Source organism: Myotis nattereri, assembly GCF_964212035.1.
Source record: "Myotis nattereri genome assembly, chromosome: 9".
NCBI lineage: Eukaryota > Metazoa > Chordata > Mammalia > Chiroptera > Vespertilionidae > Myotis > Myotis nattereri.
The window spans coordinates 43,691,976-43,709,606 of NC_138084.1; the positions used below are offsets into that span (position 1 = coordinate 43,691,976).

The 17,631-nt window shown below is 51.5% G+C and overlaps 1 protein-coding gene across 3 annotated transcripts; it reads left to right on the top strand.

The window, feature by feature from the left end:
• Positions 1 to 2,184: 2,184 nt before the first annotated feature.
• On the top strand, positions 2,185 to 17,631 carry PLEKHB1 (pleckstrin homology domain containing B1). Of its 3 annotated transcripts, none has more exons than XM_081098647.1 (7): positions 2,185 to 2,328; positions 3,555 to 3,630; positions 5,223 to 5,375; positions 5,504 to 5,606; positions 6,676 to 6,715; positions 15,778 to 15,889; positions 16,397 to 17,631. In XM_081098647.1, the coding sequence occupies exons 2-7, from the start codon at positions 3,594 to 3,596 to the stop codon at positions 16,534 to 16,536; spliced, it is 585 nt and encodes a 194-aa protein (XP_080954773.1). In that variant the 5' UTR covers positions 2,185 to 2,328; positions 3,555 to 3,593; the 3' UTR covers positions 16,537 to 17,631. The 3 variants fall into 3 exon arrangements, with proteins under 3 accessions (XP_080954773.1, XP_080954772.1, XP_080954774.1); XM_081098646.1 differs by having other exon boundaries at positions 2,243 to 2,328; positions 4,484 to 5,375; XM_081098648.1 differs by lacking the exon at positions 2,185 to 2,328 and adding an exon at positions 10,670 to 10,774.

Genomic DNA, 17,631 nt, shown 5'->3' on the forward strand with positions numbered 1-17,631 from the left:
AAGCATCCTTCTCCCCCTTGTTCTGTCAGAGAACCCCCTCTTTGGGAGGATGATGGGGGGGTGTCTTCCCCTTGAATGCCACATTGCTGCTGTAGAACCTTCCTTTTCATCTGGTTGCTAAATCCAGAGAAAGTAATCTAGAGTTGTCTGCACGGTCCCCCCACCCCCACCCCTTCAGGGAGGGGAGCAGCGAGAGCTGAGGTGGGGGTCTGGATCCCTACTTCCCTCTGTTCCTTTCTTCTATCCAGCTGTCCTTCTGCTATAGGGGCAGAAATTTTAGCTTGGAGAAGGTAGGACATTCCAGGGACAGAAGGCACAAGGTAGGGAACAGCGTGGTTTGGGGGAGGTGGAAACTGGTGCTGCACGGAGGGGATGAGCTCAGTGGCTAATAGGATCGGCCATGGCGAATCCTCCAGCAAGGCACGCACCGCACGAAGGGCCGAAGCAAGCGCCTGGGTAGCTTGAGGTCAGGATTATAGAAACCCGGGAGTGAGGGAAGGAAGCTTAAAGGGCCAGGCTGTGCAACCGAGATTGGGAAAGAAAATGTAGCCCCGCCCCCGATCGAGGGAGGAGACCCGCCCCCCTCCCTCCCAGGGAAATGATGGGGATGCTAGGCCAAGACAGCCTCCGAATCACCCATGACTACATGACTAGTTTGCTACCCAGCAAACGAAGGTCTGAGGCCTAGATCAGTCCGGAAGGTTGGGGAAGGGACTGAAGAGAGATGACTTTCTCTAGGGTCTGTGTGCCCCCATTCCTCGCCCCGCCCCCCCTTTCTGGCTCCCACTTGGTAGCACCTTCCTGATCCCCTTATCACTAAGGCGCTCAGGGAAATACCCCCGCCCCCCCCCCCCCAGGAGCCTTCTGGGAAATGCTGCTCTGGCCCGCGAAGAACATGAGCCCCGCAGCCCCGGTAAGAAGCCTCTGGGATAGGAGGAAGGGCCCACTGGCAGGGTGGGTGCCCTTTTCAAATAGGGGATCAGACCAGGAGCCTCTCAGGCCCTGACAGGTATTGTCCTCTGAATGGCATCTTGGTGTGGCTTGTAGGTGGGGGTTTGTGGCTGAGCTAGTCAAGGAAGTGATCCTGGAAGGGCAGTCTGAGGTGGCAGATACAGAAACAGTCTTCTTTCCCCACTTGGGTCCCCTTCAGTCCATTGTTGACTAACCTACAGGTGCCTTTCCCATCCACACATCCTCCCTCCCAACTCCTCATCTTGAAACCCCCAACCTCAAGCTCCAGTCACTATGTCATAACATCCAAGCCCTTGAGCCTATCCTCCAATGCCTTCGTGTTATATCCTTGCAACCCCTGCAGCTTCATCGGCTACCACTCCCCATGCCCTCCACACCCCTGCACTCTACTTGCCAAACGCAGCTAAATACTGGACACTCTTTTTTAATCCTCACCCAAGGACATGCTTAGAGAGGGGGGCGGGGGGGGGGGGAACATCCATCGGTTGCCTTCACTATGTGTGCTTTCACTGTGTGCCCCAACTGGGGATCGAACCTCAGCCCAGGTATGTGCCCCAACGGGAAATCGAACCCGCAACCTTTCCGTGCACAGGAGGAAGCCCATCCAACTGAGCCACTCTGGTGTGCCGCACACGCTTTTAAACTTCCTTGGTTAGTGTGCACATGAGTCTCCTTCTCATCCTTCAAACCCCTTCTCGGCCTCCTCTGGGAATCCTTGCCGAACGTCTTGGGCAAAGCCGGACTCTTCTTCCCCGTTGTTAAATCACACCCTAATTGTGTGTTCACGTTGTCTCCCCAGCCAGACTGGAAGCTGGGAAAGAGAAGGGCCTTGTCGGATGCCTCTTTGCGTCCTCCACCAGTGCCCAGTGTAGTGCCAGGTACAAACTGAATATTGAGAAAACATGGTAAAACTAGGAGCCTGGCTTCTCCTTGCAGCTTTACTTTCTTTTCTTCCTAGCAAATGAGTTCAAGATTCTTAGAAAAAGGTATTTCATGATAAATAAGTGAACAAACAGCAAAACAAAATCGCAGGTGCGGCCTCTCACCTGTGCTCCGGGTCAGAATAGGGCACCACCCAGGGGCGGTTGCGCACGGCTGGGTTCCAGAGCCGCAGACTACAAGTCCCAGGAGGCCAGAAATGACCGCACGGCTCTCCACGCCACGCCCCCTCCCAGGGGGTAAGGCGGGGCCGGAGGGCGGGGCTCAGGGGCAGCGAGTCCCGGGCCGGGTGTAGTCCGGAGAGTGATACGCCCCAGGAGCTCTGGGGCGCACAAAGCGCAGGCGCAGCGGGTTGGGTGGCAGCAGCATCCAGTAGCGGCTGTTTTGGCAGCAGCATCCTGCAACAGGTGTAGACAGGTGGGTGCATCAGGGGGAGGCTGGAGAGGGAGTTTGCTTGCACCTGGCCCTCTTGTCTTACCTGTGTCAGGGCTTGGAGGTGGGAGGGAGCGGCAGGAGAAGCAGGGACACGGCCGGGCCTGCCAGCCCAGGTGTGCCAGCCCTTGCTACGCAGCAAGTGGGGGAGGGGCAGAGGCACCTGATCGCAGGTAAGTTGCCCTTAGGAATAGAGTACACCTAGATTCCAATCCAAGTTCCATCACGTACATGAACAAGTCAATGTATTTATCGCTCCGTTTGTGGATCTGCAAAATAGGAGTAAATATCCTCCTCGACTAACAGTTACAGTTGGGACAAGGTAAGGTGGTATAGTATGTGCAGTGGTTCCCAAACTTTGCTGCACGTTGAATCGGCTAGGGATCTTTAAAGACTACCAGCGCTTGCTTCCCACCCCCAAACATTCTGAATTAGTTTTTGATTGAGTATGACCTGGGCATCTGGAGTTTTTAAAGCTCCTGCTGGTATAATGGTTAGAAGCTAGGACTGCTGGGTGTGAGTCCTGGCTCCATTGCTTACTAGTCAAGTGGGTCTGCACCAATGACTGGACCTCTCCAAGCCCCAGTGTCCTGGGTGTAACAAGGTTCGTGGTGAGACTTCAATAAGGTAATAGACGAAAGCACTGAGACCTGTACCTGGCATAGTGCTCAGCCAGCCAGCTGCTGTTGAACCATCATTTTATGCGCTTTATGAACGGCTCAGATGAGGTTCAAGTGTGAGGAGGCTTTTCTTATTACGAAGGTCCCTCGTTTGTTGCTGTGATTCTAATATTCTGTGCTGCCAGCATTTCAGAATCCCAGGGTTTCTAACATTTTATGAGTTACTCACTCCAACCTCTACCTGCCTCACAGTCACACCTCTACGGGTCTAGAAAGAAAGGCCAGGAACAGGGGACCTGGCCAAGGTTATGGAACTGAGATTGGAATCCAGACTCCTGCCCCCACCCCCACCCCCACCCCAGCACAGCGGTGGCTGCTCCGCTGACCCCACAGGACAGTGCTGCCATTCTCTGCCTGGAGCAGAGTGGGGAGGAGAAAGGCAGGCTTGCCTTGTTTGTTTACTTACACTCCTTTAAACCTTCCCTGTTCCCTGGGTGGTTCCCCCAGGGAGGACAGGGCTGGGGGCTTCTCTCCCCAGAGCTGCTCTGGAACTGCTGATGAGGCCTGTGTGTCTTGTGGCTCTTCTGACAGGTCCCGCCTGACTCCATCCTGGGAAGTCCTTTTGAAGAAATGGCCCTGGTGAGGGGTGGCTGGCTGTGGAGACAGAGTGAGTGACCCTGGGCCAAGCTTTGTGCAGGGGAAGGAGTGAGGACAGTGGCTTATTGGGCCTGCCACAGGGAACCCTTCTCCCAAGAAATCAGGCCCTTTAAAGTATATATATATATATATATATATATATATATATATATGTTTTTTATTGATTACTAGCAGTGGTTCTCAACCTTCCTAATGCCGCGACCCTTTAATACAGTTCCTCATGTTGTGGTGACCCCCAACCATAAAATTATTTTAGTTGCTACTTCATAACTGTAATTTTGCTACTGTTATGAATTGTAATGTAAATATCTGATATGCTATATGTGTTTTCTGATGGTCAGGACCCACAGGTTGAGAACCGCTGGATTAGAGAGAGAGAGGAAGGGAGAGGAAGAGAGAGAGAAACAGAGACAGACGTTGATGTGAAAAACATCGATCAGTTGCCTCCCGTACACATCCCACCCTGGATGAAACCCAGAACCCCAGGAATTGAACTGGTGACCTTTGGGTGCACGGGATGACACTCAACCAACTGAGCCACATGGCCGGAGCAAACCAGGCCCTTTTTATTCTCCCCACCTTTGTCCATGCTTTTCCCTGTGCCTGGAATGTCCTTCCTATTCCTGACTGCCTGGTAAACTTCTACTTATTCTTCAAGACCCACCTCAGATGTCCCCTTCTGTGAGGAGCCTTCTCTCACTTTTCCTCTAACCCCCACCCCAGCCCATGCTGCAACACCAAACTGGATTAGAGGCTCGCCTCTCTGATCCCCAGTGCCTCATCCACACCTATTACAGCATCGATCTCCCTATAACTGTCTTTACCTGTGGGTGTCATCTCCCCCCACCCTCCACCCCATGCAGGCCCCAGACTGTGAGCTCTTCAAGGGCAGAGACTGGCTTTGATCCTCTGTGAGTCCACACCACCCCAGCCCATGGCTGGCCACATAACAAGGCTCAGAACAAAATGAAAAATGCGCCTGTGCTTTGGAACCCATAAGGCTCTAAGAAGCTCTCTTGTGTCTTTGCCCTTTCTGTTAAGATTTACAATCACAAAAGGTCTGAAGCTAGGGCTCAGCTTCCAGACCCACGCTCTGATCAGAGTCATGATCTTAGCAAGAGCTCTTCTGGGCTAGGAGCCCCCTAATCCCCTCCATGACCTATTCTCAGTTCATTTGGTTCAGGAAACACTGAGTCCAGGTCCAGCTGTGGACCCTGCCCCCCCCGCCCATCTGATGGAAGAGGCAGACACTACATGACCATCACACAAGTCAGAGCTAAGAGCTAAGACAGAGGCTTAGGGTAGGGAGAAGTCTTTGCCTTTAAAGAGACTTGGGGATTAGCCTTGAAAGCCCTCAAGGGAGGAATCAGATCATTCATTTGCCATTCAAAATGTTTATGGAGCCCCTGCCATGTGTTAGGCCTAATGGGAGGCAATGGGTGAGCAAGACAGAAAGAGGACCTGTCGTCATTTCAGGGGGTAGACAAGGGTGGTTGCAACTCCGAGGGACTGGGGCCAGGGGACTCAGCGAGCCCATCCAGGGCTCTGGCCCCCAGCAGGCCCTGCGATCAGCCTGCCTGGCGGGTCTGGAATATCTCACAGGCTCTATCCTTCGCCGCTGGAAACGCAACTGGTTCGCTCTGTGGCTGGATGGGACCCTGGGCTACTACCATGATGAGAATGCGCAGGACGAGGAGGACCGTGTGCTTATCCGCTCCAATGTTCGCAACATAAAGATCGGCCAGGAGTGCCAGGGTGAGAAGCCCTTTCCTTTCGGGCACTGTGACTATGACTACGGCCCTCCCATCGTGTCTGTCCCAGAACACATGCATTGCAAGGGGCTGTGCCCCATGGGGACCCCTTATCTGTGTGTCTGCCTTTAGATGTGCAGCCCCCAGAGGGCCGGAGCCGAGATGGGCTGCTGACTGTGAGTCTACGGGAAGGCTCCCGCCTGCACCTGTGTGCGGAGACTCAGGATGACGCCATGTGAGTTGCTCCCAGGAGAGGATGGAATGGTATCCTAGGGAGTGTGATCAGATGCCTGCTCCTCGTTGGGCCTTCTGGTTCCCTGACATTAGGAAGAGGGGACAGACAGGCCAGTCAGGTTGGTGGGGGCTGGAGGAGTGGATGTGATGGCCCATGGTGATTGGTAAGGTACCCCGTTGGACTGCTGGGGGAGGAGTGTGCACACCTGCCTCAAGTGTGTGGCCCCTGATCATTCGGAGTCAGGTCTTTCACAGTCTCTGAGGTGAGCCCTCACTTAGGAGCGATACGAAGGAACAGAGCCCTGTGGCATCCTCAGAGGACCCTCCTTCTGAGACGATGTCCTGGTTGGAGACTGATCTGAGGAGCGGACCCTGACCTGCCTAACAGAGGCCGCCTTCCATATCATGGGGGGCCCCCAATGTCAGACTCAGGTCCACACTGTGAGACTGGCTGTATCTTCAGGCACCGGCTGCTCACTCACATTCTTTCCCTTCCTACCCTCTGGCAGAGGGTCAGGCGGCCTTTGCATTGTAGGAGAGTAAATGAGACGGGGTGTGTGGGAGTGGGGGAAGCTGAGCTCTGGGTAGACAAAGCACAGAGCTGCCTTGTCCACCCGACAGGTGCCATGGCAACCAACAAAAGCCCAATTGTCCTGTGTCCACTGGGCCTTTCCAGGGCTCTGGGGTCAGAGTGTTGGGGAACTGTTTGTAGGTTTTGGATGGGGAAGGGGGGGGGCGGGCACTGCAGCTAGAGACCAGCCTAGGCATGTCAGAATCTGAAGGCCCCGAAGAGACCCCAGGCCCATTGTCTGTTGTCTACATGGGGAAACGGGACCTTCTAAAGGGTAAAAACTATGGACTGCGAATGAATTACGAGGTTCCAGCTCAACTGAGGGCTCTGTCCATGTGACTGGGGCAGGGGAGGGGGTCACCTTTGTATGCTCAAAGGATCTTACCCTCCCCCAAAAAACTGGGGCAAGAGTCTGGGTGAGGGAATTAAATCTAAAATGTAGGGGCTCATCGCCCTTCTTCCAACCCTCCCTCATAGTGTGGTGGGGTTTGCTTTGCAGAGCTTGGAAGACTGCGCTGCTGGAGGCGAATTCCACCCCGGTGAGCCCCCATCCCCTCCTTCTCTCCTCCCCACCCCTACCTGCCATGGAATCATGGGTGATTCAGACTCGGTCTCCGCCTGCCAGGAGTTCTCAATTCCCATATACAGTCAAACCTGGGTTCTCAAACGACTCCCATCTGGAACTATTTGGTTCATGGGATAAATGTCTCGGTCCTTGAATAAAACTTCAGTTCTGGACCTGACTACCCTTTCATGCTGATATATCCAGTATGCCAAAAAGCATCTCTCTGGCCACAAGCAAAGGAGAGAATTGGAGTCTACTGCTAAACCTTGCATTGTTAACATCTCAGGAAATTGTGCTGTGAATATTTCTTTTTGTGGGTTTTTTGTTTGTTTGTTTTTGCTGGCAAAATGGACAACTAGCACAATTTTAAAACATAAAGGGGCTATCAAGAGTGCTAATGTTGCTAGGGGTGTGAAAGAAACAGTGATCACAGGCCACTGAAGAGTTAGAAAAATTGTTGATTTGGATAAACAAAAAGCAGTTAGCCAGTGACAGCATTTTGAGGCAGCAACATGTGATGAAAAAGGGAAGATCACATGCTGACTTCCTGAAAGGCCCCTGGAAAAGTGCTACAAGTGGTTCACTGAAGGCGAGTAGGGGTTCAATAAATGTAAGAAAAGAAGTGTTTGTTTATAGGTTAAACAGTACATTAGACATGGACTGTATATAAGAAAGGTTAAAACAGGGAATCATGCCCTGCCGGTTTGGCTCAGTGGATAAAGCATGGGCCTCTGGACTGAAGGGTCCTGGGTTTGATTCTGGTCAAGGGCATGTACCTCAGTTGCAGGCTCCTCCCTGGCCCCGGCCCTGGTCGGGGCTCATGCGGGAGGCAACCAATTGATGTGTCTCTCTCAAATCGATATTTCTGTCTTTCCCTCTCTCTTCCACTCTCTAAAAATCAATGAAAAAATATCCTTGGGTGAGGATTTAAAAAATAAAAATAAAGTAGCTATACCATTTAAAAAAAATAAGCGCTACATTATAAAAACAAAAACAAAAACGGAATCATCTGGGGGTCTGGAACAAATTAATTCAATTTACATTATTTCTAATGGGAAAAAATGATTTGGTTTTTGAACAAATCGCTTTCTCGAATAGCCTTCCAGAATGAATTAAGTTTGAGAACTGAGGTGCCACTGTATGTGAGTGAATTGACTTGTGCAGACTCTGATGCCCTGAGTCTCAGGTAGGAAAGGACAAAAGATGGTTCACTGGTGCTCAGAGGAGGGGGAGAGAGGCCTCCAAGAAGGGGATGGCATGTGAGCTGGGGGAAAGGAACTGTCTTTTATTGAGCAACTATTATGTGCCAGGTGCGGTACAGATGCAATTCCAGCTATTCCTCATCAGTCCTCTCTGCAGATGATGACTGAGTTTCATTCATGTACACAGCAAACGTTTACTGACTTTCTACTACATGCCAGGCACTGTGCCAAGGGCAGGGATCAGAGGTGAGCTCCGGAGATGTGGGCCCTGCCCTCCTGGACTCAGCCTACTGGGAAGCCAGATGTGAAGCAACTAATTATACGGTTGTTTGTTCCATTGCAGTGGTGGTAACTGCTCTGATAGAGACATGCAGTGTACATTCAGTTTGTGGCCACCCTGGAGGCCTGATTCAGATGGGAGTTCAGACAAGGCTTACACTGAGACCTGAAGTATACACAAATAGACTGGGTGAAAGGGGTGGGGTGGGGTGAATGGAACAGCTTTCCAGGAAGAGGGAACTGCATGTGCAAAGGCCCTAGAGCAGCGGTTCTCAACCTGTGGGTCGCGACCCCTTTGGTGGTCGAACGACCCTTTCACAGGGGTCGCCTAAGACCATCCTGCATATCAGATATTTACATTATGATTCATAACAGTAGCAACATTACAGTGATGAAGTAGCAACGAAAATAATTTTATGGTTGGGTCATGACATGAGGAACTGTATTTAAAGGGCCAGAAGGTTGAGAACCACTGCCCTAGAGGGATTAAGACTTTGGCAAGTTGAAGAACAAAAAGAAGGCTGGGTGGCGGGAGCTCGGGGTGAGCGGGCAGTGGGGAAGGAGGGTGGCAGGGCATGGCGGGCTGTGTTAAGGATGTTTCTCCAAAGAGCATCAGGAAGTCATTGAAAGTTTTTAAGCAGAGGGATGGCACGAATAGGTCAGGCAAGATTTGTGTTTTTAAAAAGATAGTCTGGCTGGTAGGTAGGAAATGGGTAGTAGAGGGTAAAAGTGGATCCTGGAGACCAGTTAGAAGGCTGGGACAGTGTCCAGCTGACGGGCTGGAGGACTGGACTAAGGCCTTGCTGGCGGAGACAAGCTGACGAGGATAAGGCATGTTTAAGAGGTAGAGCCAACAGAACTTCATGAGGTGTGGGTTTGAGGAGCTGTCCAAAGCCCCTAGCTCAATAGTGGCCCAACTTCCCTTGACCCCCATCTGCCTGTCTCCAGATTCCATGCTTGCTCCTTCTATCTGTGGTACAGTGGAGTCCTGCTCATCTTGAGAGGCAGTCCCTGGGAAGTAGCAGGGAAAACTGGGGTGCATTTAGAAACCCCTTCAGACCTGATATAGATATAAAAGGTCTTAATAAAACATAACACTAAAAAACAAAGAGCCCCCCTCAGGCATCTACCTTCTGAGAGCCGGGCATGCCGATGAGCACCTGACATCGGTTATATCATTTAAACCTCCAACAACGCTGGTAGGGGGTGATGTTTTCAGCCCCATTTTACAGATAGGGAAGCTGAAGTTCAGAGGGAGTGATGTGTCCAAAGTCTCGTCATTTTAAGTCAGGAAAAAGCCTGTTTTGGAATCCAGGCCAGTGTGAGATTTTGAGGGAGATTGCATGAGCAGAGGCAGGGAGGTGACATGTGCACTTGTGTGTATGTGCGCACGTGTGTATCAGGGCCAGGAGTCTGGCCTGGCTGGAGGGTAATGTGCGGAGGGAAAGATGACCTCTGAGGAGCTATGTCACTAAGGGCCTTGAAGTCCAGTTAACGGAACTGAACTTTACCCCAGGGTTGTGGGGAGCAGTAAAGGTCACTAAGCAGGAAGGGATGTGGTCAAACTTTGGGGAGCAGACTCACGCTTCTGGGTGAAGGCTGGATTAGAGGGATGCTAGGAGTGAGGAGGCTGGGCAGTGGTCAGTAAGATGGAGGTGGAGGGACCCCAGTTGGGCTAAACTGGCTCTGAGCTCCAAATCCCCCTTATACAGGGCAAATCAGTCCCTCCTGAGAGACGGAAGGAAGGAGGTGAGAGCTGACCGTTCTGCACTCTGTGACTCTATGAAGCTGCCTTGACCCTTCTCTTCCTGCCCCCCTTCCTGCTGCTCTGCTTACCACACCTCTCTGCTCTGACCCTCTACCGCACCCCCCACTGCTCTACACACACACACATCCCTCCGGTCCCAGAGCTTCTCAAGGGGGGTGTGTTTGTGTCTCTGTGTCTTTGTACCAGTGCCTGCCTGTCTGAGTGTTCATGCCTGTGTGTGGGGGCTTCTCTGTCTTGTACCTATGCAGGAGTGACCTGCACTTTCTCTCTTCACATGTTGCAGGTTTATACCCTCCTCTGGGTGGGGGTTCTAGGGAACACAGGGCCAGGGGCAAGGCTGGGGGGGGGAGGGGTCAGTGAAGGGGGCAGGTGGCTGGAAGGGCAGGTCATAGCTGTTTTGTCCTCCCTGGAGACGGGAGCCTCAGCAGCCCGAAACACGTGAAGGTGGGCTAATTCTGGAGAGATGCTACTGATCCTTCTTCCCTGAGTAACTTTGGCAAAATCACCCCCTTCCGTGTCTCCCCCCTTTACCATGGGTGAGGAGGAAGAAGACACCCCCAGCCCCTGCCCAGCTGGCAGAGGGCTCTGGTAGGGCCTATTAAGAACTCTGAGTCTCTCCAGATGTAGAGCCTCTGATAACTCCTTCCTCCCCCTTCTTGGGTTTCTGTGGCCTGAGCAGGCCCCAGCTGGAGCCACCGTCCCTCCCAGAAGCCGCCGGGTTTGTCCCAAGGTCAGGTGTGTGACCAGCTCGTGGAGCCCCTGTAATGTTGAGAGGCGAATCTGGGTAAGTGCTGACTTAGCCCTTCTTGCCTCCATCCTGGCCACCAGGATGTGCCTCCCAAACTGGGCCTGGTCACATCCCTTCCTGGCTCACAAACATTCCTTGGCTCCCGTCATCCATCGGACACCAACCACAACCCTGCTTTCAAGGCCTCGGGATCTGGCCTGAGCCAGTCTTGCCTACACAGGCCCCTCATCTCCTGTGCTCCACCTGCTTTGCTGTACCCTCTGTCCTGGCGGCTCTAGACCTTTCTTTCTTCCCAGCCTTTGCACATGCTGTTCTCTCTGCTGTGAAAACCCTTCGTTTCCATATTCACTTGACAAACTGATGTTTATCCTCTAAGACCCACTCCAAAGGCTGCCACCTCCTCAGGGAGGACTCCCAGACCTCCAAGCCCCGTCACTCCCTCCCACATCTCCCTGCACTGATGCTCAGCACTGTCTTCATTCTGCCTGGTTTCCATCCTGGTTATTCCTCTTTGTTCTCTCATGAGACCTGGAACATCCTCCAAGGCAAGGACCAGGTCTGATCAGCTCTGCCCTATGGAGCCTGGCACAGTGCTGGGTATACAGCAGGTCAATGACTACTCAGTGATGGAGAGACAGTCTGTTCTGACCCTCCTTATTCCTGGTGCACAAGGTCAGGCACAAGTAGGCCCAAGGCAATGTTTACTGAATGAGCAAACAAGTGAATGGACAAAGGGAGGAAGGAAGAAGTGAAAAACCTATTATGGCATATTATCATTTATTTCCTGTCTCCCTGCACACCCCCTGTGTTTCTGGAATGCAGGATTTAGGGATGAATCCTCTCCCCAGTGCTCAGCCAGGGCACAGGTGGGGGGGCTGCCATAGAGTACCTGTGGTCTTAGAGTCAACTGTGAGCTCCTTTTCTAGCACAGTGGTGATCAGTGTGGTTGTGCATTAGAATCGCTTAAGGACTTAAAAAACAACAACCCAGAAATGTTCAGATCTTACCTCTGGATGCTCTAATACCACAGGTTTGGCTTTTGGAAATCTGGTTTAAAAATTTCTCTTGGTGATTCTAATGTACAAGAACCACTGAGCCCAGAAGTACTAGGACCAGCCAGTTGCTTAGACGTGGCTCTGCTGGATTCTCACTGTGGCTCAGGAGTGGGCAGTGTAGGACTGTCCCTGTTTACAGATGAGAAAATTGAAGCTCTGACAGGTCATAACTTGACCAGGGTCACTTAATTAATTCATCAGTAGCAGGGCTGGGACTTCCAGCCCAGTATTCTAAGGATCCGCCATTCCCAAACTATGATTCAAGTTTGTTTACAGTGGGGATTCCAAAAAATAGGATTTAAAAGATTGTAAACCACCCTGGCCAGTGTTGCTCAGTGGTGGAGTGTCAGTCCATGGACCAAAGGGTCTTGAGATCAATTCCCAGTCAAGGGCAAGTACATAGTTGCAGGTTTGTTCTGAACCCGGCCAGGGGCGTGCAGGAGACAACCAGTTGATGTCTCACATTGATATTTCTCTCTCTCTTTCCCCATCCCTCCCATCCACTCTCTAAAGAAAATTTTTTTTAAAATAAATGGAAAAAATATCCTTGGATGAGGATTTTTAAAAAAGGCTGTGAATCTTGAAAATATTACAATAAGTACACAACAGTTTTTCTGAGGGAAGGGATCTATTTGCATATAACCTGAATCACATGACCCTGCCCCCACTCATAAAAGGGTCTAGGCCTGCAGAGACGGGAGGACCAGGAATCAAGTCCTTTGGTTCTTCTGTCCATGTGGTCTCGGGGGATACCCTGCCCCGTTGCCAGGTGACCCACATGACTTTACCTCTGAGCCTCCCAGGCCTGGAGGGCAGAAACAGGAGGCCCACAGGGACATGAAGTGGTGTTTTCCATTCTCTCCAGGGCCTGACAGGGCCACTGGCTTCCTGTGCAGCTGCAGAGGTGTACACTCTGGACCTCAACTTCCCTACCGATAAAATTCGGGATCTGAGTGCTTAGATCTCTCTAGCCTTTTCTAGGCTTGGAGCTCAAATCCTGGCCACCCCCACCAGAAATCCCTATTGGATCGCCCTTGGGGAAGGAGCACAGTGAGGGAAGTCACTTGAGGCTGAGCTTTGTTTGTCTGAGTCTCCTGCATTGCCCTGGGTCTGGTCATTGTCCCTAGCTTGAAACTGGATTGATTGGATGACCTTAGTTCCAGTCTGACCCTGTATTTGATTCACTTGAGATATATTCAGTATATTAGGCACCTGCCATGTTCCAATCAGGCCTGGTTAGACCCAGGCGCTGCCTTTGGTGGTGATGAGAGGGTGTCTTCAAGTCTGATGAGAGAGATTCACACTCACAGGGATACAAACAATGACACTACCAAGTGACTGGTGCTTTGCTGTGATGAGGAAACTCTAAGGCCAATGAGTGCCCAGATGGGAGCCCACCAGAACCTGAGGTTCAGGGGGAGTAATACTGGAGTTGACTCTGGAAGACAAGTTAGGTAGTTGAATAAAAAAAGGTGAGGAGGCAAGCTCCCCATCTTTGGGAAATGGCGTGGAGATTTGAGAACTCCCCTTTACAGCTAAGTAAATGTGTTTTTTTTTAACCTCCTTGAAATCTATATTTAATTTTTTGTTAATCCTCACCCAAGGATTTTTTTTTCATTCATTGATATTTATAGAGTGGAAGGGAGGAGGGAGGGAGAAAGAGAAAAAAGAGATAAAAAATTCATGTGAGAGAGACACATCAATTGGTTGCCTTCTGCACCTACCCTGACCCAGTCGGGGATGGAACCTGCAACCTAGGTATGTGCCCTTGACTGTGAATCAAACCCAAGACCCTTTGATGCACTGGCCAACATTCTAACCACTGAGAAACACTGGCCAGGGCTACAGCTAAACTTCTTGAAAGAGATGTCATGATATGTTGGTTCCATCCCTCACCTCTCAGTCATTCTTTAATTCCCTATAGTCTGACTTCTTTTCCCAATCACGCCTCTGAAAGGTATTTTATCAAGGTCACCCACGGCTTCCAAGTTGCCAAAACTAATGGCTTATTCTCTTGGCACCAGCCAAAAAGATGGACAGAAGAGCATATTTAGAAGATAAAGTCATGTGACCTGATGGCTGATATGATGTGGAAGATGAGTGTGTGAAGACAAGGGTGCCAACATGATGTCTTGGTTTAAGTGCAGAGTGGTGGCATTTCGAGAAAAGAATTTACAGAAGAGCAGGTTGGGGGGGAATGAAAGCATGATGAAATCACTGTGAGATGGGTGGAGTTTAAGACTCCTGGACTTCAAAGGGGAGTTGGACCATTCAGGTGTGAAGCCCAGTTAGAAAGAGATATAGGGTGGAAGGGTGGCCAAGGAGGAGCCAGGAGATAGGGGGATTCTGCCCCCTCTGCAGGTCTGCTCTCTGTAGGTAAAATGAGGGGCTTGGACTAGGCGCTACTATTTAATTCAGCATATATTTATTCTTAGCATACACTAGACCAGTGGTTCTCAACCTTCTGGCCCTTTAAATACAGTTCCTCATGTTGTGACCCAACCATAAAATTATTTTCGTTGCTACTTTATAACTGTAATGTTGCTACTATTATGAATCGTAATGTATATATCTGATATGCAGGATGGTCTTGGGCGACCCCTGTGAAAGGGTCGTTTGACCGCCAAAGGGGTCGCGACCCACAGGTTGAGAACCACTGCACTAGACCCTGCTGGTGACACACATCAGAGTCCTTGCCTACGGGTAGCTTACATTTGGGGTGCAAGCAGGAAAGGCCCAGAGGAAGGCTAGGAATAAGAGGCACAAGCATAGCTCACAGAGAACTCAGAAAGAAAGGATTCCTTCTGAGCCCAGAAGGGCTTCCTGTAGTGGGTGACTTTTGAGTTAGGCTTGGAGGGGGTTGGTAAAAATAATGGGAAGAGAAGCGGGCAGGGAGTGCATTCCTCCCTCCCGGAGAACATTGGCCATTTTCTGAGCCTCCATCCTTAGCTCTGTGGTAACGTGGAGATAATAATGACTGTGGTAAGGAACAGAGGAGGTAACTGTGAACATCTCCCTCAGGCCTGGTACATGGTGGATGCTCAATAATACTTTAATTACTTCCTTTCCCTACTGGATCAATTCCATTCCTTCCTCCCCAACCCTCTTTTATTTCCTGGGCCTGGGGCTTGGCCAGGACTCCCTCTCCATGACTAGGAGAGTAGAGAAATTCATCGGGTTTCTCTAAATCAGTGGTTCTCAACCTTGGCTGCACATTAGAATCACCTGGGAATCTTTTTAAAATCCTGATTTCTGGGCCTCATCCTCCAGAAATTCTGTTTCTTTGTTACGAATGTTGTGGCCCCACCCCATAACAAAGAAACAATTTCCGGAGGATGAGGCCCAGATATCAGGATTTTTAAAAGATTCCCAGGTGATTCTAATGTGCAGCCAAGGTTGAGAACCACTGCTCTAAATGGAATCTTTGGAGAGCTGCTAGCAAATATCAGACTATCTATGAAGGAAGTTGGAAGCCATGGAGAATTATTTTGAACATGCTTCTTAAATATGTTTTAATTGATTTTTTTTTAAGGGAGAGGGGGAGAGAGACATCAATAAGAGAGAACTATCATTCGGCTACCTCCTGCACACCCCCTACTGGTGATCAAGCCCGCAATCTGGGCACGTGCCCTGACCAGGAATCACACTGGTGACCTCTTGGTGCATGGGATGACCCTCAATCCACTAAACCACACCAGCCGGGCACCATGGAGAATTTTTGATTTGGGGAAGTGCTAGGTGGGAGGCCAGGGCAGAAAATGGCCTCACTAGGACCTGGATGAGGCTGAGCTTTAGAATACAAGGACCCTGGTCTGGTGGAGAGGCAGGGCTTTTCTCCATGAGTTTGCTGGCCCCTGGGGACCCATTTCTAAACTTGGGGAGGCAGCTCCATGGGTCCAGAGGGGCTTGAGCTGGGTGTAGTGGGTACGGGACCAAACCCGGGCCAGGGAATTCCCAGGCAGCTAACCTGGCAAGGTTCCCCAGGTGCGTATCTACAGCCCGTACCAGGACTACTATGAGGTGTTGTCCCCCAACGCGCACGAGACCACATATGTTCGAAGCTACTACGGACCGCCCTACGGACAGCCCTACCCAGGTAAGTTTCTGGCCCGCCCAGCTTCCTGCTTCCATCCAGGGCCAGGCCCGGGTCAGGCCCCACCCTTTTAGTGACCAAGGACTTTCTCAGGCAGAACCCTCCACAGGGCCCTCCCCATCCCAAAACGCGGACTAGCACTTGGGTTGGAGCCCCTTCCCATCCCAGGGCGGACTCACGTCTCCAGGCCACCTTTTTCTCAGGCCGCTCAATACCCGTTCCTGCGCTGGTAATGACCCCTGGTGGCTAATGCGGGAATGGCAGCCCCCCCATGTGGTCTGGAGGTTCTTGGAGATCCCGGGGTTTCCTTGCCTTTCCATCCTGGCCCATATCCAGAGCAGACCCAGGGCCTGGAAGCCGTGGGGCGGGCCGCACTTCTTTCCCATGTTAAGGCCTCAGTTTCTCCGACTCGGGAACAGAGCAGTGGGCTCAGCGCCTAACTTGGGGTCGGGCTGAAGTCAAGCGGGAGGAGCGGAGCGACGTTCGCTCTGTTCCCTGGTCTCTCCGCAGGCCCCGGAGGCGTAACGCACGTGGTAGTGCGGGAGGATCCCTGCTACAGCTCGGGAGCCCCGCTGGCCATGGGCATGCTCGCGGGGGCGGCCACCGGTGCGGCGCTGGGCTCGCTCATGTGGTCGCCCTGTTGGTTCTGAGCCCTGAGACTCAGCGCGTGGACCCTGCGCATAGTTTACTCCTTGCCCCACCCCTCCACCCAAGTCCTGCCCAACTTTGGCCTCTTCCTATTAGCCATGCGAAGCTTGGATCTCCCCCTTCTCCTCCCCACCCTCATCCCCAACAAGGGAAGAAGCTACCATCCGAGGCACAAACGTTAACTAAAAACCCTTGTCTCTACTGCCAGACACCCCAGAAATCCATTATAGACACACGGATATATTTGCCCCAAACACAACAGGGCACAACAAAACAACTCCTGTGGCTTCAAGTTTCCCAGGTGCTGGAGACACAGAAGTCAGGTTCTTCCTGGGGTGGCTCCAGGCCTGGTGGGGGAAAACAGCTGTACACACTTGACCCTGCAGAGTTATCAGTCCTTTGACAGTAAGAGGGCAGAGAGTGAGGCATGCAGGCTAGAAGTAAGGTTGTTGGCCAGAGTGCAGAGCCATGACCATCATGGCATATCAAAGAAATTAAAGGGGCTGGGGGAGGGAGGCAGGGGTCAGATCATTATACCCCTCTAGGTTAAGAAGGTTGCTGAGTAAGGGGGAGGTGTGAGGTTTCTTTAGAGGAAGTTTCATAATAAATGAATATATTGCCTGTTGTTTTTTTTAACACATACCCAAACCCAAAACACTGTACATTTAGCCCCATCCTTCCCACTACCAGCTTACTGGGTTCCCTGTTCCCTCAGTGTCCAGAAACACCTGTTTGGACCTCCAGCCCTAGGATCCTCCATCAGGAAATGCATTTCTGCTCCCCAGAGGCTTGGCCCTGTGCCCTCAGCTGTGGCTATCACCCTCTTAGGTTTTGTCTCCTCCTTCACTCTGGGAAAGATGACAGTGTTCACTTCTGGGGCATAATCTACCTTTGTCTCAGTTCAGAAGGCCCCCCACATGTGCCTCCCTGCTGGTTGTCCAATAGTCTCCCCATTTGGTCTCCTTCCAGTCTCCTGTCCCAAACACCACAGAAATGCTAATGTTCCTGCCCAGTAGCCAGAGTAGCCTGCAAAAGTTCCCCTGTAGATAGGGGCTCCAGTGCCCTCCTGCAGAGACTAATAAAGATGTGTCGGCTCT